The sequence below is a fragment of the Ooceraea biroi genome, chromosome 8 (assembly GCF_003672135.1).
Source record: "Ooceraea biroi isolate clonal line C1 chromosome 8, Obir_v5.4, whole genome shotgun sequence".
NCBI lineage: Eukaryota > Metazoa > Arthropoda > Insecta > Hymenoptera > Formicidae > Ooceraea > Ooceraea biroi.
In genome coordinates, this window is record NC_039513.1 from 3,837,392 (window position 1) to 3,862,202 (window position 24,811).

The window sequence follows — 24,811 nt, forward strand, 5'->3', positions numbered from 1 at the left end:
GCTGGAGAAATAAAGAAATATTCGATACACGCGAAGAAATTAATGATATGGTGTTTTCAGTTGACTTCCCAATGAACGCCAGCGCGCCACCAATCGACAGGATGTCTAATATCTACAACAACTCCGTTGTACGATTCTGGCACAACATATTCCACGATTTATCCGGTAAACTTACATTTCCATAAAGTTGATTACGTCTAAAGAGAATTTTACTTATTGAACTAAAAATTATATAAGATAGTGCATAATTACACTGTACTACTCATGATAATACGGTTTTACATCCTGTCTCATAGCGCATAAAAATTGAAGTGAATCATGTATATTTATAACCGTAACAGCTTTTCACTCTTGTAACTTTTAACGATAATGTAATGATTTCATTCGATTTCACTTATCTTCTATCGTACCTTCTAACACAAAGATTGAGAAGCGGATATTACTATGGAATTTCATTCTTGGAATTGGAAAAAGGAAGTAGCAAAGTCTAATGAGATATCTTGTGTTCGTATAACAGTTATATAATAACAAAAGCAGTTATTAAATATTTGCAAGAATTAAGAGAGAATGTACAGAAATTAAAAAAGTCAGCCTCACATGCTGCATAATTTTTACAATGTACTTTTTTACATTAACATTTGTATGATATTAGTTAAAAAACTTTGCGTTAATTATATGAATTTTTTCCGATTAACTGAAATTTAATAAAATAAAATTGCGAAGAATAGGAAAAATTGTCATTATCGCACTCTATTTGATTTATAATAGTCTCGCAGACTGTACAGTCTAAATAAGGCTTGCTGTTGTTTAATTAAATTGTTGTTTCATCATTATGCGCACATTCTTTTCAGATCCTCGGACCAGAGACTGGTTTCTCATATCATCGCCCGTACCCGGTGCCAGTATCATAATCGGGTATCTGTACTTCGTATTGTCATGGGGCCCGAAACACATGGAACATCGAAAGCCGTACCAATTGAGGAACGTCCTAGTCCTTTACAACTTCCTGCAGGTCCTTCTCAGCACATGGCTGTTCTGGGAAGGCATGGACGGCGCATGGCTCAACGACTACAGCTGGAAGTGTGAGCCAGTGGACTTCTCATATTCACCGCATGCTTTGAGAGTACGTGAATATTGGCATCTTTTTAAATCATCTCACCGATTTCGCGTTCTCTTATTAATTGGTTACAATTTATATTCTTGGTCACGTCCTTTCTCTCATGATTTGAGAGATCGTTCCACGTTTTATCACTTTCACATAATACATGTATGAGTCTGAAACACTCACACTGACGCAAGGCAGCGCGAGCGTAGAGACAGCGAGCGAAGTTTTTTTTATACAGAGATAAACAGAGACGGAATCTTAATTGTCGCCAATTATATCTTCGACAGTTTCTTACGCGCGGCATATCTCTTTGCAGGTCGCGAGAGGCGTTTACATATATTTTCTGGCGAAGATCTCGGAACTTCTGGACACCGTGTTCTTTGTATTGCGTAAGAAGGAAAAGCAGATTACGTTTCTTCACATGTATCACCACACCGTGATGCCGATGGTATCGTGGGGCGCTACGAAGTACTATCCTGGTGGTCATGGTACCTTTATAGGTATGTAAAACAGAGAGTAATGATAATAGAGATTAACATTAAATATTTCTCTTTTCAATAACGTATTCGTGCGTTTTTATCGTTTTAATCGAGATGATGTATTTACACTATGTAACTCGGGATATGACTGCTTGTAGGTGTCATCAACAGTTTCGTGCACATCATCATGTATACCTATTATCTCCTAGCAGCGCTACTACCTCATCATCAGTATCAACGATACCTCTGGTGGAAGAAATACATTACTACTCTGCAAATGGTAAGCATACGTAATATGAAACAGTTGAAGATAATGAAGCTTTTCTTCTTTTCCAAAATTTCCAAATTTTACGATTTTGTAATGAAACTTTGAAATGCAACTTTCATTAACGTGCTAATTCTTTCGATAGGCTCAATTCTGTCTGGCCTTCCTGCATAGCTGCCAATTATTGTTCTACGATTGCGACTACCCGAGATGGTCACTTATACTGATCCTGCCGAACGCGATATTCTTCTACTTCCTGTTCTCGGATTTCTATAATAATGCATATACTTCCAAGAAGGAGAACGATGGCGAAACGGTTATCCAAAACTCGGGCAAAGTGAACGACGCCGCGGAGAAAGTGAGCAACGGCGAGATACCGAACGGAAAAGGGAAAAGCGACTAGTCGGGAACGACCCAGGAAGAAACGCGATCGCAATGAAACGCGACACGGCCACTACCATTTCATCTCCACTTAAACCGCATTGCAGTCTATATCGCGTTAAACTCACCGACCTTACCAGCATTGCGGAATATACGACCCTGGGATCTCAAGAGGAAGACAACGCAGACCGGAACGGAGAGACGGTTTGACATTCGCGCAGATCACGAACGCATCGGATTATTCAGTGGGTCGAAATCGTTTATAGGAACAAAAGCGATACACCAGTTGCCTATCTCATAACTATGTACAATACGTTTACGTTACATCGAACTTTAATATTTAATGATTTTTACAATCGCGGTCAACAATTCAAAATTGTAAAAACTTATTAAAACATTTCTATTCATTCTTCATTCATAAAACTTTTTCGTTAATAGTAAAACGAGTATATCTACTGATTTGCATAAAAAAATGTTTCTTTTGATCTTGGTTTTTGTAAATTATCTACATAACTTCACTTGTGGGTTCACTTCTTCTTGCGAATTTTTAAATATCATGCATGTACTTTTAATAGAAATATCATGAAATTTTTTCGCTACATGAACTATCCTCCAATGTACATCGGAATGTACAAAATACATGTTTATTGAACAAGACAGCAGTATTAGACTGTTTACACAGCAACAGTGAGAAATCCAACGCCCGGTAAAACTCGAAAGATTAGGTGATACGTCACGTTTACAGAGATCATATGTTGAGCAGTTGTATAAGTATGCATAAAGTGATTATCATAATTGATCTTCACTTCTAAGGGTTTGTCATGATTGGTATCATAAGTTTGTGTACATTTGTCATTAATTAGAAACCAGTGAGCATTCGATTCCGCAAAATTAATTGTAACGATATAATTATGAATTTAATTGCGGTTTATCGCGCGGAGAGTAGTAGCTGAAACGAGTGGATTATGATAATGGCAAACTAATATCTTAAATAAATTTTGTCATTATAAACAATATTTGTGCGACCCTAATTACTCAGTTAGACTCGATCTTGGTACTAAAAACAATATTAATATTACGAAGGATTGCGCGTGTTCTAAATATACGATTTTACAATGATTATCTATAATATGTAAATTGTACCACAATTATTGATGGATGATATCCAAAAACTTAAAAAGATACATATGCAGTGGAGAGTGCATTTCGAAAATTTACATAAAAATGTAAAACTTTCTTCATTCTGTGTTCTCTTTGCAATTTTCACAGGCGCTATGTTTTATCTCTATACCATTTGCTGAAAATTGCGTATGTGAACATTGTTCAAAATATACCATTAATAGTTGATAATATCGGTATATAGAGATTCAAGATGAAAACCATTTATTGAAGTATATTAATATCAGACATGCTACTTTTAAGAATAATTCAACGATAAATTCTTCTATTGTTATATGCGTAATGTACGATAAACGCAATGGAGCTAATATAGGGGTAATTATTAAGTGTACATTTTGCTTTTTCTTATGTTATAATTATTCTCTAGAAAAAGGTTATATTTAGATATTATCACCGTTATCTTGATAATTGAGTTGTTATATCATCAGCATGATTATTATACCTTATATAATTATTATATCTCTTAATCTTATTATTATACCAAGAAAATGCGTTTGCTTCCGAAAGAAGTTAGCATTTTTAATAAAACACAATTTTTAGAATTTAAAAATACTCGCGAAATTATATTGCCAAATTTATTATTTTAAAAATAGAACATTTGAGAAATTTTGGAGTAAAGTTCCCCATTGAGAAAAATTGACTGAAGAAAAGAAATTCAAAGTACTCGAGAATATTTACATCAGATCGATGTCGTTATCTATTTGTAATATAGCTGTATGTTTATCGTAACGTATGCAATCGAAGAAGTTTCAAATAAGGACTTTTTAAACTACATCAAATGTGTTCGGAACAAGTCAATAATTAAATCTGTATGTCAAATATTTATAGATATTATACTAAAAAAAGAAGTGCTTAATTAATTGTTACTTCCAATGGAATAATATACAGATATAATATACAGTGGTAATGCAGATATATGATATTAATACAAATGTGCGATATTAATGATAATTGAACTTTTATTCTGTCAATTAATCGAGTGTAATTTGAAATGAACGAAATAATTTTAAAGTGCTGTTTTTCGTCACAGTTACTTCGCATAAAATCATACATAACAATTAATTATACTACGCGACAAGAACTGGATATTTAAAAATAAGTTGTTTCTTAGCATAATGCTCCTCTATTGGTTACTTTTTTTCTCGAAAATTTTGTTTCATAACTTGATATTTCATCAATTGTCACATATTCTTTCCACATTGTTAATTTTTTCAACTTTTAATTATTTTTGTCTTGATAAAAATTATGGGACAACTCACGATTATTTCGAGTATTTTATTATTCAAAATCGTTTTTAATGAAGTTGTTTATATTACATTAATTGTTTATCAAAGAAGTTTATATCACATTTAAATAAGTTTGATAATCAAACTAAGCACATTTTTGGCTTTGTAATATAGATCGTGAGACTATACAGGGTGGGGCAATAACTATTACCACCTTAAATATCTTCGAATTTATAAGGTCCAGAGGAAAATTTATGTAATCAAAATTATACGGTACGAAGGGGTTTAACATATGGCGATAATAATTTTTGTCCTGGTGGAGACGCTTCGAAGATATCAAGGTCACCTTCATTTTTTTAATGGGTTCGGTATGTTGTTTTTCCATAATTTCATAGAGGAGCTTAAAACAAGTACGGAACTCATGACACAAAATGTTTGAACAAGATTAAATGTAAATGAAAACGATAAAAAATACATTTTTATGTTAAATGAAATTTACATTTAAAAGATGTACGAAATGACGCTTTATTAGTATGTTTTGTCGGAATTTTTTGATTTTGACATTCCTCATAAATGAGGATCAACTTATTCTTCAAACGGATACATCGATGAAAATAAATAGTGACGTAAACTTATTTCAATGAAAACAAAGACCCTTTGAAGGCCATCTTAATAAGTTCACAGGATAAGATAAACATGAAAAGTAGTATCGATAGATAAGTCAATCGTGCAAGATGTATTCATTTGAAGAACAAGTCGACATGATCCTCATTTATGGAGAATGTCAAAAAACTTCAGTGAGAGCGCAAAATTTATACGCTGAACGATATCTTAATCGCACTCAGCCTTCGCGTCGAACATTTAAAAATGTGTGTGATAAACTTAGACAAACCGGTAGCTTAAATACACGTAATAGTGAGCGTGAAAAGCGAAAACTAATGAAGGGAATGAAATTAGAGTTCTCACAATGGTGGTTCAAAATCCGCACATTAGTTCGCGACAAATTGAACGAGAATCTGGTATTAATCGGAGGAGCGTACTCCGCATCTTGCATCGTCACAAATTCTATCCATATCACCTCAGCCTTCACCAAGCATTACATGGAATGGACTTTGTAAATCGTGTTGAATTTTGCCAATGGGCTCAACAACAGATTCGAATCAATGACTCATTTTTTGATACAGTGTTATTTACTGATGAGGCAACATTTACTAATCACGGGAATGTTAATTTACATAATATGCATTTCTGGGCAGTGGAAAATCCTCATTGGCTGCGGCAGATTGAACACCAGAGACAATGGTCTTTGAATGTATGGTGTGGTATCATAGATAACAAAATTATTGGTCCTTATTTTATCGACGGACATCTAAATGGCAACAGCTACGCCAATTTTCTAGAGCATAACTTGGTTCATTTATTAGAAGACCTGCCTTTAATCACACGACGAACAATGTGGTTCCAGCATGATGAATGCCCTGCTCATTTTTCATTAGTTGCGAAAAATAAACTTAATGAAAAATTTACAAATCGCTGGATTGGACGTGGAGGTCCTGTAGGGTGGCCAGCTCGTTCACCAGACTTGACACCACTGGATTTCTTTTTATGGGGAACCCTAAAAGACATGGTCTACACCTCAAATCATGCGACAACGGATCATTGAAGCCTGTGCGTCAATAGCTCCCGACGTTATTAGAAGAGCAAGCCAATCAGTGATCAGAAGAATCCAGTGTTGTATTGATAGTAATGGCCATCACTTCGAACATCTTTTATAAACATTAATAATAAAATAAGAGATAAAACGTCACGTAATAAAATAACATAGTTTCATTAAAAAAAATGTATTTTTTATCGTTTTCATTTACATTTAATCTTGTTCAATAATTTTGTGTCATGAGTTCCGTACTTGTTTTAAGCTCCTCTATGAAATTATGGAAAAAAAACATACCGAACCCATTAAAAAAAATTAAGGTGACCTTGATATCTTCGAAGCGCCTCCACCAGGACAAAAATTATTATCGCCATATGTTAGCCCCCTTCGTACCGTATAATTTTGATTACATAAATTTTCCTCTGGACCTTATAAATTAGAAGATATTTAAGATGGTAATAGTTATTGCCCCACCCTGTATAACTATATTCTTTTACGAACTTTCTTTTGTATACCTTGAAAATTAACTTTCGAAATAAAGTTCGAAATAAATATGTACTTAATCAAAATATATAGTAAGAAAATATTGGAAAATTTCGATATGCGTTAAAAGAATATATTAGTAGACAAAATAAATGTTTAATTTAGTCCAAAGAACATGGCTTTAACTCATTTGTTAACTTATGCCAATTGCTAGGATTTCTCTGTAGTCATACCATGAATTCTTTTCTTTATCTAACTTTACATTTCAATAATACTTTCATATTTTGAAAGGTAGAGACAATAAAATAAATGTAGATTTTAAGATATTAAATATATATTACCACTGGAAAATAGGATTTAATGTAAATAATTGTCAGCTACATTGCGCTTTGTTCTTCCAACATAGATAGCCTTTCAAACGAATCAAGATTTTTGAAGAAAGTGAAAATTGCAGTTTCACAAATGATAATCGCTCGAATAATTCTGTGATCTTGAATGGATGAATTGACACTTATGTTGATCGCATTTTTGTATCACATTATAATATACGTGTAGTTTATTGTATTATAGAATAAAAGTATATATATTATATGATATAAAATATCTGTTGTAATTATTGATGTTTTATTTCTCATATTTAACAACTTTAAATTTTTGCCTGTTTGAGAACAAAATCTCTTTAGTAATTCCTGTAATTTGATCTTTATATTTTATTTGCTACACATAGCCATTATTAAAGAACGAAACCTTGCATTAAAATTTATTATCTATTATTTTATTTTTGTTAATTGGGTTTTAATATTTTAATTTATTTAAAAATAGACTATATTTATTGTAACAAATAAAATGTTTAATAAATATATTTCAGATTTCTTAATGCATCAAATATTTAAAATAATCTTTTTTGAGATTTATAAATTTTAAACAAATGTAACAGAGATAATTTACATTTTTACATAGTTTAAAATACAATAATAAATATTGTATTTTACAAAATAAATATTGTATTTTACTAATTTCGAATACTAATTTAACTATTTCCTAATTATTAATCTATTCTATAGTACCTATGAGTGACGTGGATAGCTATTGTCGCGTTGTATAATATAAATATATTGATAGTACATATAAAAATAAAAACATAGAGGATTTCGATAAGAATAGATTAGTAATTAGGAAGCGCGCCCCTCGCAAGCATCTGCCGTGAACATGTGACAATCCTGTGTCTTATCCTCACTTGGTGAATTCGCCACCCGTGCAGAGAGGCAAGGGGAAAGAAGTAGGCGTAGCTCTTGAAAATCGCTTCAAAAGTGGAAGTAATTCCGACCACTTTAAATCATATTCTGCGATTTGACCTAACAATCTTAAATCTGTACATCTGTAATAATAATTAAAAATAATTTCAGAGTTGAGAACATTTACGTCTCAGATAAAAGTTCATATCTTGACATAAATACGGAAACAGCAGCATCGCGAAATTTATAACGCTAGTGTTTTTAGTGACATAACTTGTGTCAAAAAACTTTGATGCTGCACTTATCTTTCTTTGTGAAAAAGGAGGAAATAAACGTTTAGTACTCAGCTCAATTTAACGAAAGTCGGTTAAGTCAGTATCGGCGGTCAGTATATCTATCTGTGTTTTTGAGCTTCTTCTTTGAATCGTAACCTACTTCGAACAAAGTGCCTTTGGCAATTTAGATTTCGGTTAAGCATCTTTCCCCCCCCCTCTCTCTCTCTTCTTTAATTTTCTTTTTTAGTTTATAGACCAACGATTTTATTTTTGATACACATTACAATGCTTGTTGATTGCGATATGATTGACATTGAAATTGAGAAGGACGATTAATATACAAGAATAAAAATTTCAATATATAATTGTGCACATAAATTGTGAATATTTTATATTTTTCTTTACTTTTTATATATTTTACTCTATATTTTAATATTCTGTCGAAAACTATATAATTAATGTATATTACATAAATAAATATACTTTTCAATAATATCTAATTTTTAATAATATCTATATGTTTTTATGAAATACAATTACACATTAAAATAATAAGGTAGGAAATTATATGAATAATAATTGACTGTACAGAAAATGTTGATAGTTATTATGAAATGCTAAATCTAGTGAACAGTTTTTGCGAAAATGTTTAAATTACGCTACATACATGCAGATATTTGAGTCATTTATACATATATACATATGTACATATAAATGAGAACCTCAAAAATGTGCATTTTACAAACTATAAAATCTTAATCATTAACCTTACATGTATATGTTTATTTACAAATTTTCTTATATCATTTCGTCGTGAAAGTGAATATAATTATAAGATGACTGCTGTGCACAGGGCTACAGTTATCTTATTTTGTTTTTTATCTTTTTATGTTCCTATTATTTAAAACGTTTAGGCGTACATAAATTCAATTAAGTATGTACTTATACTTTTTTGCATATTCATATTTCATCGTCGTTAAGTTGCTTTTGTCTTATAAGCCTTTCGATAAAAGTCGCTGAATAAATAGATGAAGATTATGACGTTTGTCAAGAACATATAAGTCAATGCTTTTGGCATTCGGCAGTCCATGGCCAAAGTCAGAATTAAGTAGAATAACATTATTCCAAACTGCAGCTGCAATACGATAGAGAATATCAATTATTAAATATAAAATGTGTAATTAATTGCGTATTTTCACAACATGCTTTTTTGATGAAATAGATAATTAAAATATGTCAAGCAGATTAATTGACGAGAATATACGAAGAAAACAAAATTAAAAAATTTTCATTAAAAAATATATGAAATGAAATGTAAAATAAATGTTTAATGGAATAATTGGACTTTAAGTAATTGGTGCATTATTTTGACAAGTTAATAATATGTGGAGAATAATTACCAGTTGTATCCAGGTCATATATTTCTTCCACCAGAGATATTTCCTATATTTGGAGCCAAGCGCCGCGATCAAATAATAACTGTACATGATGATGTGAACTACAGAATTTAAAAAACCCACGACGACACCTTGTTCACCAGGTAACAATTTTAAGTAGCACCACGAGAAAACAGCCGTTACGGTATGATGATAAACGTGAAGAAAAGTTACTTGATTTTGTTTTTTTCTCAGAACAAAGAATACCTTTAAAAAACAAAAGAAAATGTTACGTTATGTTGAAATATATAATATTATATTGCATAGAATAATGTTCTTTATTTTATTTAAGAAAATCTCATTATACATGCGCGCGAATATATTAACTTGTCTTTATGTTATTTTAATAACATAATTTAAAATTTTTACTACATATATTTCAGATTTTGTAATATATGACATTTTTTAATATTATGCCTAAAGAAGAAAGTATAATACTTAAATAATTTTTTTATAATCTATTCATTATGGAAAATCAAAGCCGACATGAGTTAACAATTGCTGTTCCACTAACCGTGTTATCAAAGCACTTTGTTCGTATTTCGAAATGTGTGATTCTAATTCTTTAGATGAATTAAGTGTTGAAACAATGTTGTAACTTTTAAATGATAACGGAAACGCGATAATACGCTTCATTAATTCATGTTAACGTATGAAATCTTTATAGGTCACTTAATGTTCAACGCATCAGTTATTATTGTTTAGTTCATTAATCACATTAGTATAAACATTTGCTTACCGTGTCCAAAAGTTCGATGATTTTTGCAAAGAAATACCACCATGCACCTCGCGATAACTGTGCGAAACAAACACAGAAATATTAAAAATGTATTTATTATTTCCTGACAGTAACTATCGAACAATAAAAGAGAAATATTACTTACTGCTGTTTGCAGGTCGTTAGCCTTTGAACCATGATTTTGAAAACTACATCCATTAGAAAAAATCAAGTGTCTAATGTCAATATCCAGTGCCTGAAATCGCATTTTATGCAGAAATTGTTCTATATTTCGAATGATAATAGAATAGCTTTTTTAGATAAATTATATATTTAATTCTTATTTATTTTATTTCAATGGGTGTCATAGAATTAAAATTAATTAACTTTTTCGTAACGTATCCAGATTAAACATAATTAATACGTCAACAAAATAATATTCTTTTCGAAGTAAAACATCGAAGAATGAAACGGATTGCATATTGCAGTCTGCTTTATTATAATATTAAACGGATAAAGAGCCACTGTGTTACACTCACCAAAGATGTTAACCAGATACTGAAGAGTACTTGGAATGCGTTGTACAATATCATAACGGTATTAAGTTGAAAGGCTGGTCTTTTCTCCATCATTTTTGGACCAGCTTTTAATACAAATATTAAATATGTACCCACAATACATAACATAGGACCCGGAGAACCCATTAAAGGCCATGAATCCACATTTGGATCTGTTAAAAAAATACCAATTTTTTTGTAAAAGAATATCAATTCTTTATAATGCGTTTACATAATGAGATATCTGTAACTTCAGTCAAGTGACAGATATAATTATAAATTTTCGTTAGTAGTGATGGCTTCCGGATGGATACCGTGTCCCTTGACAGCTTTGTGACATTTCGCAAACATTGCAGTTTACATCATCAGGGTAACATTATTATCACATCGGATATCATTTACATCATTATTATCATATCGGATATCTAGTATCGGAGAGACCAGCCCTGATGATGCAAATTGCAATGTTTGCGAAACATCGGCACAAAGCTATTAAGGAATGCGCTATGCATCCGGAAGTCATCACTACTGATAAAACTGATCGTCGCGAAAGCTTCAAAGTCAAAATTATAAATTTTGTTTTTCTTTCTAAACATAGAAACGCAACTGCTGAAATTGGATCTAGCATCAGATAATATAAGTTTGCATTTTATCATGAGAATTGTCATTGGATTAGCAATGCAAATTTATATAATATAATATACAAAGCGCGCGCGATCATTCTGATACAATTAAATTATATAATTAAGATATTTTAATTAAATAACAGAATTGAAAATATTGCACAAAATAATAATTTAATGATAATAAGTATTGTATAATACATAAAATAAATGAATTATATATATATATATATATATATATATATGTCAAAAAATATAAAGAAATATCGTTATTATCGTTTATTGAGAACTCTTCTAAAAAACACTTTTTATTTTATAATTTGTAATATTTTAATAAGCATACCTTTAACATTTTGCAGAACTTCATTATAATTGCTGACTACGTGTCGTATAAGATTGGCCATGATATATCGCGTTCACGTAATAATTGTTGAAAATCTGGAATATAAATATATAAAAATGCACTCGTTTAAGTTTTAAATATCTAATTTTCAATTTTATATGATTTTTAATCCTGTCGATATAAGTCTGTTATATGTTTAGCTTCACACTTTAAAAATGTTCAGACTTACAAACGTGAACGCCGAACGCGGAAACTTGAAATGCGATTCTTTTGCAGTGAATTCACCCCTTTTCTTCTAACAGCCGATGAAAATCTTGTGCCCGTTAATTCTACAAACTTAATAATATAAAGCCTCCTGCTGTTTCTTCTTAGTCCAGTATTTCTCAAGTGTTTCTTGGTCACCGACCTCCGCTGAGAAGAGAGTCTTACCAAAAACTGATCGTTCACCGTAGTGAGCGCCTACCAAGAGGACCACTGTTCAGCAAACGATCCCCACCGCAACCTGTCGAACTCGACTTCCGTCATTTCCAGTAACGCAATAAGAGGTCATTGGTAACGGTGAAAAACGAAGAGACGGATAAGCAAATAGACTAATGGAAATGAGAAATTAATGTTTCGTTTGATTGACTATTCATTTCTGATTGATTAGATTGACACTAACATAAGAAAGATAGCAAGAAGAGAAGGATGCACGAGAGGGAAATGACAAATCGAAAGGATAATAAGTGGAAATGGCGAAAGAGAAGAGAAAAAGAATGTTTCGCAGAAAAGGAGAACGCATTAGAGGAATCCAGGAAGATGACCGCGAAGGTGTATGTGTCACGTATGGATGGATGAACATAGTCCGTTTAATAAGTGGCAAGTCGGTGAATGGTAAAAGCGTTAATTTAATGAACCTCCTTTTTAACTTTCATGATGTATTTAGCAAATTATGACAGATAAGCTGAGCTTATTTTACTACAAATTTCTCATCCTCTGAATGTGTGTCAAGCTAAAAGTCTATCAAAATAATGCACGTAAAATTTCGTGATCTATTAAAGAATAGAATTAATTTGCGATTAATCTAACATTAGCCTTGGGAGGTCAGTAACTTATTTCACATTTATTTCGTATACAATGCGCATTTCATTGTGAAATGACTCTCGTAATTCCAACTCGTAGTCTTATCTATTCAAATTTTTTTCCGATTGATTCTATTAAACGCAGGCCTGTGGCCGATTTGCACTTTTCGGCCGATCTTGTCTATTACCATCCCCACTCCTTTTGTTTCATAGTATCTAGGCGGCTCGCGGAGACGTCAAGACGTTCAAGCTCAGGGACGGATTAGTTGTAAGTCGTGTATGGACCTTTGACATTGGGTGTGTCTCGCGCGCTGTTCTGTTTATTATTATTATTATTAATATATTATACAATTAAAGGTAAATAAAATGGAATACGTATGTTAATTGTGTAAGATATATTTATATAAAATTAACAAGATCGGCCGAAAAGTGCAAATCGGCCGCAGGCCTGTATTAAAGTATTAACAACCGCACGTTTCCAAGATCGTTTACCCGAATAGACTTGTTGACATAATTCAGCATCTATCAATGTCTTACGAATTCCGCTAATCTTGCCTCCAACTCTGAAAGTGTAGAATTGGAAGCTGAAAACGGTACCGTCTTCGTGCAATGATGCTTTTATTATGTATAGATTTACATATATTATAATCTGGTCTTCAACAAGAAACAACTACTTAATAATGATAATACAAAATAATGATGGATAAAAATACAATATATTTATAGATATCTTTATGAGATTAAACGTGTCAAGGCATACCCTAGGCATACTTCCAAACAAAATGTATGTGGAAGGAGAGAGAAGTCATGGGAACATATCTGGGAGGAATCTATTAATTAGAGAGAGAGGTACATGTGGCAGAAAAGGGTGTTAGAGGTACTAGGGAAGGAGGGAAAGGGACAGAAATGTATGACGGAGTTGGAGGGATTGAGGAGGAAGAAGGAGAATGAATGGAGGAGTGAGAGAGAGTGGAAGAAAGATAAGTGAATGAGTGAAGATATTGTAGTTATTGTAAATAGAAGCGGAAGTTCTTAGATTAGGACGATGTAGAATAAGTGAGGAGAGAGAGGTAGAAGGCGTGAGTGCGTAGTTAGATTAGTGAATAGATAGGTTAGTGTGTAAGAAAGATAAAAATGTAAATAATAAATGTAAAAATATAAATGTATATATAAAATATTTGGCGGCATTCAATATTTGTAACCCTAAGGGGAATCAATAAACTATATATTACTATGAAAACTAGTTAATCGTTATATGAATTTCGAAGAATCTCGAGTTGCAAAACTGCAATAAATTCGTTCAAATGTTTACCGTCGTATATTTGACAGGAATAAGCAAGACAGAACTGCGTACAGAAATGTTTGAGACATAACGACACGACTAACGCTACGATTATATCAAGATTTTTCGCAAACTTATGTAACTTGCATTTCCAATATATATATATTAGAACACAAACCTTATTTATTATTAATTATTTAATTTAATATTAAATATATTACGCAGAGAAGATAGATTATATGCATTACCATAAAACTTAAATTTATTTGCAGAAATAATTATGCAAGCTATTATTTCATGTATAAATTTCCACATAATAGAAAAATGAGTTAATATTACTATTACTAATAGTTAATAAACAGAAGATTAATTTGAAAAGGTCTTTTTTGATATATCCTACTATGTCTACATACTTATTTAAAAAAATGTTTTTATTTATTATAATCATCACATACGTGACAATCCTTTTTATATATCTTTTCATTTGTTGTCTATCTATTCATAATAAACATATTATGAACTATAAATATTATTAATGGCAGTAAATTTACAAACTATAAAATTATTAGTTATTTTAAAAAGTAAGAAGAATGATAGGATTCAAATATTGGATGAGGAATCGTTCTTGTTTGCCCGGAATAAACAAGTCGAGTATTAAAGGAAGAGTACTTTTAAGAAAGAAAAAAATGCAAGTCATTTTTGTACATGAAGTAATTTTGCACATTGCATGCGAAGTAAGTTTTAATTATAAATCATTTCTTAGTTTCTTTAAAATATGAAATATTTATATGACATATTATTAATTCGCAAATGTTAATCATACCTTATCGTCACATAAATCACATTACTTTCAGCTTGGTGTAAAAAATGATAAAGAAATTTTGAATACTAGTGACTAGTTTATATCAATAAGAATAAATTATATGTCTTATTATCACATGTGTAAAAAAAAGCATTATACAGTTTAATTTTATTCGATAGATTTATCCGATGAGTTATTGCAATTTGTACTGAGAAAAAAATATTTATGTGCTAAAACATGTGTTGCTGCCAAGTGAAAATCGCACAGAGATGTTTAACGTCCTTAACTGCGTAGAGAAAAATCAAGTTAGCACCGTTAGAAGAAGGTGCTGCCAGTATGTTTTATTTTCATAATGCAGCTCAGGCATACTCGTCACAGACGTTAAATGGTAGAAGCGATTTTACGGCTGTATCGTATAACAAGTTGTGAAATTTGCAGCTACGATATTACGAGATTAATGCGATGTCATGTAAATGTCATGCAAGATAGTACAATTACATATATAATTTATTCATCTTGTTATGATTACTTATTTCGCACATAACTAAAAGAAATTTGTTCAAAAGCAACAAATTAATTTTAATCTATATCAGGGTGTTTCATTTTAAGTGATATGGTCGATTATCTCGCGAATCGATGATTTAATGGAAAAATTTTCCCAACGAAAATTGCATGGCTTGAAGGGGGACACATGATGGAAATTTGGACTTGACCTTGAGTGAACGTGCCAAGGTCATATGGAGTTCAACTTTGTTTTTTTAAATGAAAACCTCTATTTTTTATTGCAGATTCTGATTTTTCGTCGAAAAGTAAGTAACTTTTGTTGGAAACAGTGTTTTTAAAAAAGCCCTCCTTAACCCGAAAACTCAGGTTCAACCTTTGGCGGACCAATGATAACAGACACTGAAGTTTTTCTTACAAGGGGAACAGCAGGCATTATTATCACCGATTTTGCTGAGTCTTATATATGTTGTTCCATCTTCCCACTAATTCATCGTAAAAGGATACGACTCACCTCTCAAGCATTCTCGAGAAAAACGTGTTTAAAAATGTACGCGCTCGTAATGTAATACAATTATTGAATGCATTTATATGTACATACAAATAATACAAATAATTATAATTATAATTAATTATAATTTATAATTTGTATTATTTGTACATATAAATAAATTCAATAATTTTATTAGTCTAATCAGAAATGCTATGCCTAATGCTTTAATTTAAATAAAGCAAATTTTCAAGATCTCGAGTTAATTATTTTACAGATCATTATAAGCTTATTGTACAAGTACACGGCTGTGCGAAATCTATTGTTACTATCAGCTGCTTCTGGTTGAATTAACATTGTAAATAGCAGATGCTTTAAGAAAAAGTTTTTAAGTAATTTTAAGTTAACAGAATTACGAACAGATCAGATGGATCGCATGTAAGAAGATGAGACTACTGTAAACCTCGCAAAAAATTCTTATGTCAATCTGATTTTAACTGCTCTTGACAAAAATTTATTATTGAAAGCAGAGGTATGCGCGTACTAGCCGTGGCAAACCGTGATTTATACCGCTGTAAGTGTCGAATTCACCGTTGATAGTGTGCAAAACAATTATGACACTGACGTCATTGATAGCAGCCCAGCCAATAAGAGACACGAAGACATTATGAGCAAAAATAGACTTGAAGCGTTCAACATTGCTTTCTATCGTTCGTAGTTTACGTAGTAAGAAGTAAGTTAACGATTTGCATCCGGAAAGTAGAATTATGTGCTTCTACTAGTGGGTCAAACGTTGAAGAGAATGCCTCCGATAGGGTTGCAACGGACTTGGATTTATGATTGAAAACATGAATTAAACAGGTTCAACTGTGATGCTTCTCGATATTCTATGATCAAGCAACGCGGTAGCGTCGCGACGCCAAGTACATAACTTGGCCAATTAATAACTTGAATATTGCAGTGTGTTTTACTTTGTGTAATACTTTGGACATCTTCAGTAAATAAATATTCCTAAAAAAATCTTTTTTAAAAAAGAAAAAATATATATGCCAAGTACATAAAAAATCCCAACTTGTCAAAAATCAAAACTAAATATGAAATAGTTAACTAGCCAAGTACCTAGAAGCAATTCAGTTTGAGTATCACGGATTTGTATGAATAAAAAATTGAATAAAACATACACGTACGTGTACGCGCGTTCAAAACTATTTTTTATTTCAATATTTCAATTCTTGTTATATTTTTTCTTTCTTCTTTTTTTAAATGAAAAATATCTTATACAAAAATTTTAACAAATTAATTTAATATTTAAAATTATAATAATTTAGTTTTGTACTGCATATTAAAAACAAGAAAAACAAGACAGACAAGAGCCATGAATTACTTTTGATTATACTTCTCTTGTAAGCGAAGCACTATACTCTTCAACAGAAATATTTGTAGCCTTCATCGACGAATTTTCAAGATCATGGACCAGGAATAACGGTATCTTTGGCAGCATCTCCTCAACAAAAGCGGGACTTGCTATGGATACGCGTTCCTCGCTATCTCTGTCTATTTTCTTTTCTCTCTTTCTCTTAGCTGTCCCCGTTCGAAACATGCACTTAAAAAAAGTAGGTCATGTAGCAGCTCTTTCACAGGCCACGGTCATGGCCATGATTAATGATTCAGCCGAATGTAACCAGCCAGATAGCAAAAAAAAAAGAGGAAAAAGAAAAACCAATCTTAGTTGCGCAAGATTAAGATTCCGATTATACGGAAATGGGTACATCAAATAAGGAATTATTGATATGCATTTTATCGGGGACAATTAAAGATATATAGGAAATTCCTTGTACAGTTCTCATTTTTTCTATTTAATGTGTATCAAATCTCAACTTCTCAAGTACATTTCCGCGGCTATTCTTTCGAAAAATTTATTGTTCTCTTCGAACTAAATTAGTGTACCAATTAGTTTTATTTTAGCGAGTTCTAATGTGTGTGTGTTTCATCACCATACACATACACATGCACACAGATATGTGAAACATTAATATTGTTAAAATTTACGTTAGATTACGATATATTAAATTATGTTAACGTAATTACGTTAAATTACGTTAGATATTAGATTAGGATAATAAACAAAAAATAATGTTATGAAAATCAAACAGTCGTTTACAAATAAGAAGCTACATTTAAAAAATGTATATATACGGTCTTCGTAGCAAACAGATTAACATTTGCGACATGCATATTATCTATATTTAAAGAGCGGTAATAGGCACATATAGGTTAAATTTATTGTATTAACTATGGTTTATTATAATCAACTATTTATATTTCTTATATTTCTTATTAACTTATCACAAAAAGTTTCTCAATTATATAAGCAGAACCCAATTACATTACAGTTTAATAATATAATTTATATATATACCTAATTAAATATGTACGATTCCTAATGATTATATTCGTGTAATAAAGCTAATTGTGATCTTTTATTCACTGTATTAACATCGACGTTAAAAATATTCGATGGTGATAATTTGTATTAGAGTTTATGACATTACCGTTTTAGACAGTCTTGATGAAGAAGAAAAGAGTATCCTTCACCTGACATTAAAAATTGCTTATTTCTAACTTTAAAGTTATACATTTTAAAAAATAGAATAATTTAAAGAAGAATAGAAATAGAATACAGAAAGGAGCTTTTATGTCGCCAGTAAATTAATGAATATTACATCCTCCTTATTATTGACCAATTACAAATAAAATGAGAAACACTACGTTTCGACCATTAATTATGGTCCTTTTTAAGTGTTAAATAAGCGACATCAATAGCACCTTGGCAGAAAATGATCCCTAATTTCTTAACTTGTCACTAACGTCCAAGCAGCACATTCGCACTTCATAACAGCAGCCAAAATAAGTGTTAAATAAGCAGCGTCAATAAGTCGTCTTTAGCAGATGATCTAATTTCTTAAATTGTCACTAATGTCCTAGAAGCACATTCGCACTTCATAATAGTAGCCAAACACGTTTTATTGATGCTTATTTAACACTTGAAAAGGGCCAGGAATAACCTTTTCGCTACGAACATCCTCTCCGCCAAAACACTCTCGTTAAACGAAACACATACGTAGCCAAACACGTTTTATTGATGCTTATTTAACACTTAAAAAGGGCCAGGAATAACCTTTTCGCTACGAACATCCTCTCCGCCAAAACACTCTCGTTAAACGAAACACATACGTGCCAAAAGTATACACATTGCGCGTGGACAGTCGTCAGCATTCGGGTGAGACTCTCGAGACTGATTCGCAAATTTTTGGTTCTTTGTTACTTTTGGGCTGTCTCGTCCGTGCGAAACAAATAACATCGGAAAAAAACATCGAAACTACAAGTCCACAGTAAGTGTGCGGAATGTGGGAAATAGCAAGCGACTATTGTCGCCCGTCGTATGTATGTGGCATCTTGTGAACAGTGACTATAGTCGTGTATGAATGGCATCTTATGGAGAGTCACCAGTCGTAACGAAAGGGTTAATGATCGAAACGTAGTGTTTCTCATTTTATTTGTAATTGCCAGTCTGGTCAACAATAAAGAGGATTTAATATTCAGAAATAGAATAGTTCCCATGTAATAAATGATCTTGTCAATTAACATAAAGAAATAGGTATAAATGTAATGTGCAATAGAATGTAAGTGTAATGTTGAATAGAATATAATACATTAATTGTAGAAAAATTAATAAATGATAGTAAAATGTCTATTATATGTACATATATATGTACGCACACATACGCGCGCGTGCGCGTGCACATACTACATTTTTCTTAATGTCTTCTGAAAGTCTTCTCAATACTTATTCATATAAATGCATAGGTAATGCGTATAAAAATTATTTTGTCGATTTATACAACACTGTTACAATAAAATTTCATAAAGAAATTTATTATCAAAGAAAACATAAAGAAAAAAACACTATTTTAAAATACAATTTTGTGATTAATTAGCAGGATTTATTATCCATAAAAAAAGGTTTGAAAAATGAGTGATTTTACAGAAAGTAGCTTTTATTACAAATTTTAAAAGCTTTTACTCTATTACGTTATGTTGCTTTTTACTGTGACTGTGCAAAGTATACAAAGCAAACATTAACGAAATATGGTTTATCGAAATATGGAAGTTTGAAAAAATTTGTATTACAATAAAAAATAATATTTTTAAATGTTCAATGTATCCAAGGACTTTCCGAAATTAACTCAATGAATGTGTAATAAGAAGAATATGGTGTAAGATAATAATTACAAATATTTTTAACATATAATTTAATTTAAAAATATACATAATAGGATAGAAAGAAAAATTAAACGCTCAGTAAGACATGTAATGTTTTAAATTTATTGGTCCTTCGATTTTTTGTTCACAATGTCAGCAGTAATGTCATTTACATCACTTTTTGTTGGTATTACTTTTTTTATCGGCTTTTTCTTAATGTATATTTTATAATAAAAATCGCTGAATAATACTATCATGAAGATATTTTGTGGTATCATTACGAATGCCGTCCATTGTGGATAGCCACAATCAACCCATAGTAATTTAGCGAAGTGTACCGCAATTATGAAAAATTGAATTATTTGCATTTGAGTTATGTACTTTTTCCAGTAGTTTATGTTTATCTTCATGGATGATAGCAAATAGTACAAGTACATTATTGCGTGAACAAATGTATTTACCAATCCTGAAATGCAATGCTGATGATTAATCAATTGGATCAAACTGAAGACTCTTTGATTGATAAAAAAGAAAAAAAACAGTGTATTTTATGTTCCGATAACATTAATTAATACATTAGGTGTATATTTAACGCTACTAAATACGATTAATTGATTCCTATCCATTTGTATGTTGTGTACATTGAGTGTAATATGTATATTAAGAAAAAATAGTACTTATTATATTGCGATTACACATTTATTGTTTGCCGTGTAGCCAAGTCAAACGATGTAAATATGAATTAGTAATTTTTAGAAAAGTATTGGGTTGACCGGAACTTCTTAATACAAAGTTTTGGTAAAAAAATTGGCATGGACTTTTTCTATAGTTAATCTAATATATTTTTACAATACATACCTAAGAAAGTACCATGACCACCAGGCAAATACTTAACAGTAAACCAAGCACAGATCACTATTCCAACATGATGATATATGTGAAGAAAGCTCATTTGATTCTGCTTTTTCTTTAATACGAAAAAAACTGTGTCCAATAAATCGAACAATTTGTTCATAAAATACAGCCAGACATCTCTAGTTATCTATACATAAATATGTAATAATTACTAATATAATTATTAAAATCACTTAAAAATTCTATTAATTAAAATTACATTATTGAGATATTTTCTAATACTTATATTATTTAGTTAGATGTTATAATATTAGTACGTTATAGCCATATATCATAGAAGTTCATATATTATATTATCATAGAAAGTAGAATAAGGGGTAATATGATAACTTTTTTTAAAACATAAAATGCATTTTGTATATTAAAAAGAACTTATATTCTCTCTCTCTCACACACACACACACACACACACACACACACACACACACACACACACACACACACACGCACGCACGCACGCACGCACGCACTCACGCACGCATACAACATATTAATACTAACTAATATAACTAAATTTAATTAATAACTTCAATTTTAATAATTTGAGAATAAGGAACAAAATTTGTAGTTAACTTTTTGTAATTACCCTTATGGCCTCTGGTGTGTTTGAGTAATCAACTGGTTGACATATAAAACTATAATGGGTAAAAAACCATATTCTTACTGCCTGAAATAAATAATTAGAAAATATAAAAATTCATTTCAAATAATAATGTAGAATAGTTAAATATAAGATTATTACTTACATAATTAATTAAGATAATTAACATGCAACATATAACTGAGATATTTCATGATCAATTTTCAAAATGTAAGACAAGATTGTTTCGAGATTTTAAGTGAATTAATAATATAATTATTGCACTATATTTTTATTGTACTTTACAAATCAAATAATAATAGTTTATGACGGATATTTGCAATGCTTTTGAGAATACTATCTTTTCATCAAATAATAATTCTAAAAAATTTGCACATACTAGGCGATAAATGATAAAAAAATTCTTTTTTATTTTTATTTGTTCACTTATATTATTTTGGCGTAAAAACGCAGATTTTAATAATAAACTATATGTAACTTACTTCAGCAAATATGAAAAGAGATATCATAATTTGTAAAATATTATATATCTGCAATATTCTATCCAATTTGAAAGGTTGCCTTTTTTTCATAAATTTTGGTCCAAAGGAAAATATAAAATATAGATAAAGTCCAATCAAAGCAAGACCGAACCATGGCGTACTTATTAAAGGTAGATCTTTGGTACGTGGATCTTGCAATGTAAAAAACAGTGGAGTCAATAAAGGCAATTAGAAAGTAGTATAACAAATAATTCATATTATTATAATATAAATACATTGTAAATCTAAATAAAGTCATTCGTATTGTAAGACATAAATAAAATAGTTATTATGAATATTCATTTAAAATAATTTGAAATAAATCGAATGACCGATAATAAATTAGTACGTCGTTCATAATTATACGACTAATATCGTACAACGTAATACACTGATCGATTCTAATGTATACAATTACATATTTGCAATGCATTTATATAAAAACTGACAAATACCATTAGATACTAATTTAATTATCACTAAAGCTAAGAAAATTATTGCAAAATAGAATTAATATATTACATTAATTTGAAATTATTTGATTTATATTAATTATAATTATTTAATTTGAAAGTATATATTTGAAAGTATAATACTGGATTTATAAGATATAATTGTGTCACTATTAATTTAAGCTATTAATTTTAACTTTTTATTTCATATATTTTAGTGGATAATGATGATAATGTAATACAGGTAGTAATAATAGCTTTTTTTCTTATCAGTATTTTATTATGCTATGTATTAGCAAAAAGATAATGAAAATAAAAAGGAAGAACATAGTAAGAAACAGCAACAATATGTATTAGATAATGTGCATATATATATTAAAAGTTTGAAAAAATCGAAAAGTTTCTTCAGAATCGTTTACATACACACATGCGCGCGCACTCACGCATACATGCACGCACGTGCATACATAAACTTTTTTGAGAAATAGTAGTTAATTGAATTGCTGTTTGTGCTTGAGATATTCAAATAGATCGAATATTGAATTAAGTTAAAATAGCAAAACGAAGATATATAATAAATAAAAGTTAAACAATGTTTAATCAATTAAAGCTTAATTTATATGTGTAAAGTTTTAATTATGTAAATTTTCTGAAATCGAAATTACTAAGGCAGTTTTTTCTTTATATCTATATATTTGGTAATATTGTTGTATCCGGAGTTATTCCACAGAGTGGAAGAAGTACAAAGAAAACTTAGACGACGACAAGACTCGGAGCTGTGACAACGTATTTTTGATTCGACCGCAATATTTCAATTTTTCTGTTCAGTTTTGTTGTTTATAATAAGTGTTTTTATAATTTATACTTAATTAATAATTTAAACGAGTGTTGTGTACGCTTGTGAGTGCGGGAAAAGTTAGTGAGTACAACGTATGAGCACAATATTTTTTTGTAAAATAAATTATATATTAAAAGTGATACAAAGACTTTTAAATCTAAACTTTATTATGTATAAGTAAGATAAAAATTACAAAATACTCACCCACTAAATCATGAAATATATATGTATACCATGTTGTGAGTTGATTTATGATCATAGCCATGATGATGACAAGAATCAGACTTTGGTGTCAAATCTCTGCACTTTTAGAAATCACAAACAATATTATAAATAATAAATACGTTATTGTGCAATTACTTTCTTATTACAATACTAATAAGTAAGTACACTGCAATTAAGAAGGAGTGATGGTTCTTTAGTGGAAAGTTGTTTCGTAATTTCTTTTTAAATGTAATTTTTCAATATATACTTATAAAGCAAGTTTCCCAAATTCTAGTTATTCTATTAATCGTAACAGTTTACTTGGCTATTCGTGAAAATTAGTTTTATTTGGCTTCTTTTGGTCAGTCTTTCTTAACGTAGCTAGCTTCAGACTTCACTGTCACAAAACTTTCGAACTAACTGCAAGAGTACGTTCTCCCTCTCTGCCAACATAATAAATTTTCATTATATTGTATTGTAATTGTAACACTACTACATGTACAAACAACACAGTTCCACATACAGGGTGTCCGGTAACTCACGACTCAACGCTAGTGAGTGGATAAAGCGGACTGAACTGAGTGGAAAGTCCTATACCATTTTGCAATTTTCACAATAGTTAACGAGTTATTAATTATTAAAAATCGCTGTATTAGTCCGGCCTACCGCCGAATGCAAGTGCGCGACGAGATGCGACCGCCTAGCGATCGAAGTTGCTAGGCGTGGGAAGTTGTTTATTACAAATGGCATGCCTAACCATTGCCACTGCGATCGCTAGGCACTCGTGTTGACGCTCGTGTTCTGTATAATGTATTGATAATCCATAAAATTTCAGATTCACCAATGATAATTACGAATAGATGTGATTGGATTTATGCATGCTTGATTATGCCGGAAAAAGATCGTTTACGGTGATAAAATCTTA

The 24,811-nt window shown here is 30.7% G+C and overlaps 4 protein-coding genes across 6 annotated transcripts in view; 2 read left to right on the plus strand and 2 right to left on the minus strand.

The window, feature by feature from the left end:
* Window positions 1-4,045, plus strand: part of LOC105285819 (elongation of very long chain fatty acids protein AAEL008004) — a 52,519-nt gene extending 48,474 nt beyond the window's left edge. Inside the window, exons 2-6 of the mRNA XM_026972005.1 lie at window positions 61-165; window positions 852-1,123; window positions 1,422-1,605; window positions 1,743-1,864; window positions 1,995-4,045. Of these exons, the coding sequence (XP_026827806.1) occupies window positions 72-165; window positions 852-1,123; window positions 1,422-1,605; window positions 1,743-1,864; window positions 1,995-2,252 (930 nt within the window). The 5' untranslated portion in view covers window positions 61-71 and the 3' untranslated portion in view covers window positions 2,253-4,045. The remainder of the gene's footprint in view (window positions 1-60; window positions 166-851; window positions 1,124-1,421; window positions 1,606-1,742; window positions 1,865-1,994) is intronic.
* A 1,557-nt stretch (window positions 4,046-5,602) lies between these two features.
* LOC113562475 lies at window positions 5,603-6,298 on the plus strand. The gene has a single exon (XM_026972057.1). It carries the CDS (start codon window positions 5,603-5,605, stop codon window positions 6,296-6,298), a length of 696 nt encoding a protein of 231 aa, XP_026827858.1.
* A 2,487-nt stretch (window positions 6,299-8,785) lies between these two features.
* LOC105285820 (elongation of very long chain fatty acids protein AAEL008004) lies at window positions 8,786-12,800 on the minus strand. The gene is made up of 7 exons (XM_011350319.3): window positions 12,186-12,800; window positions 11,957-12,051; window positions 10,973-11,163; window positions 10,600-10,689; window positions 10,455-10,511; window positions 9,680-9,922; window positions 8,786-9,414 (listed from the first exon to the last, which is right to left on the minus strand). Exons 2-7 carry the CDS (start codon window positions 12,015-12,017, stop codon window positions 9,256-9,258), a joined length of 801 nt encoding a protein of 266 aa, XP_011348621.2. The 5' UTR covers window positions 12,018-12,051; window positions 12,186-12,800; the 3' UTR covers window positions 8,786-9,255.
* A 7,655-nt stretch (window positions 12,801-20,455) lies between these two features.
* Window positions 20,456-24,449, minus strand: LOC105285821 (elongation of very long chain fatty acids protein AAEL008004). 3 transcript variants are annotated; one of them, XM_011350322.2, is made up of 7 exons: window positions 24,410-24,449; window positions 24,208-24,329; window positions 23,887-23,987; window positions 22,354-22,544; window positions 21,857-21,937; window positions 21,214-21,397; window positions 20,456-20,821 (listed from the first exon to the last, which is right to left on the minus strand). In XM_011350322.2, exons 3-7 carry the CDS (start codon window positions 23,945-23,947, stop codon window positions 20,478-20,480), a joined length of 861 nt encoding a protein of 286 aa, XP_011348624.1. In that variant the 5' UTR covers window positions 23,948-23,987; window positions 24,208-24,329; window positions 24,410-24,449; the 3' UTR covers window positions 20,456-20,477. The 3 variants fall into 3 exon arrangements, with proteins under 3 accessions (XP_011348624.1, XP_011348623.1, XP_011348622.1); XM_011350321.2 differs by having other exon boundaries at window positions 24,073-24,329; XM_011350320.2 differs by having other exon boundaries at window positions 23,887-24,329.
* Between the last annotated feature and the right edge of the window lie 362 nt (window positions 24,450-24,811).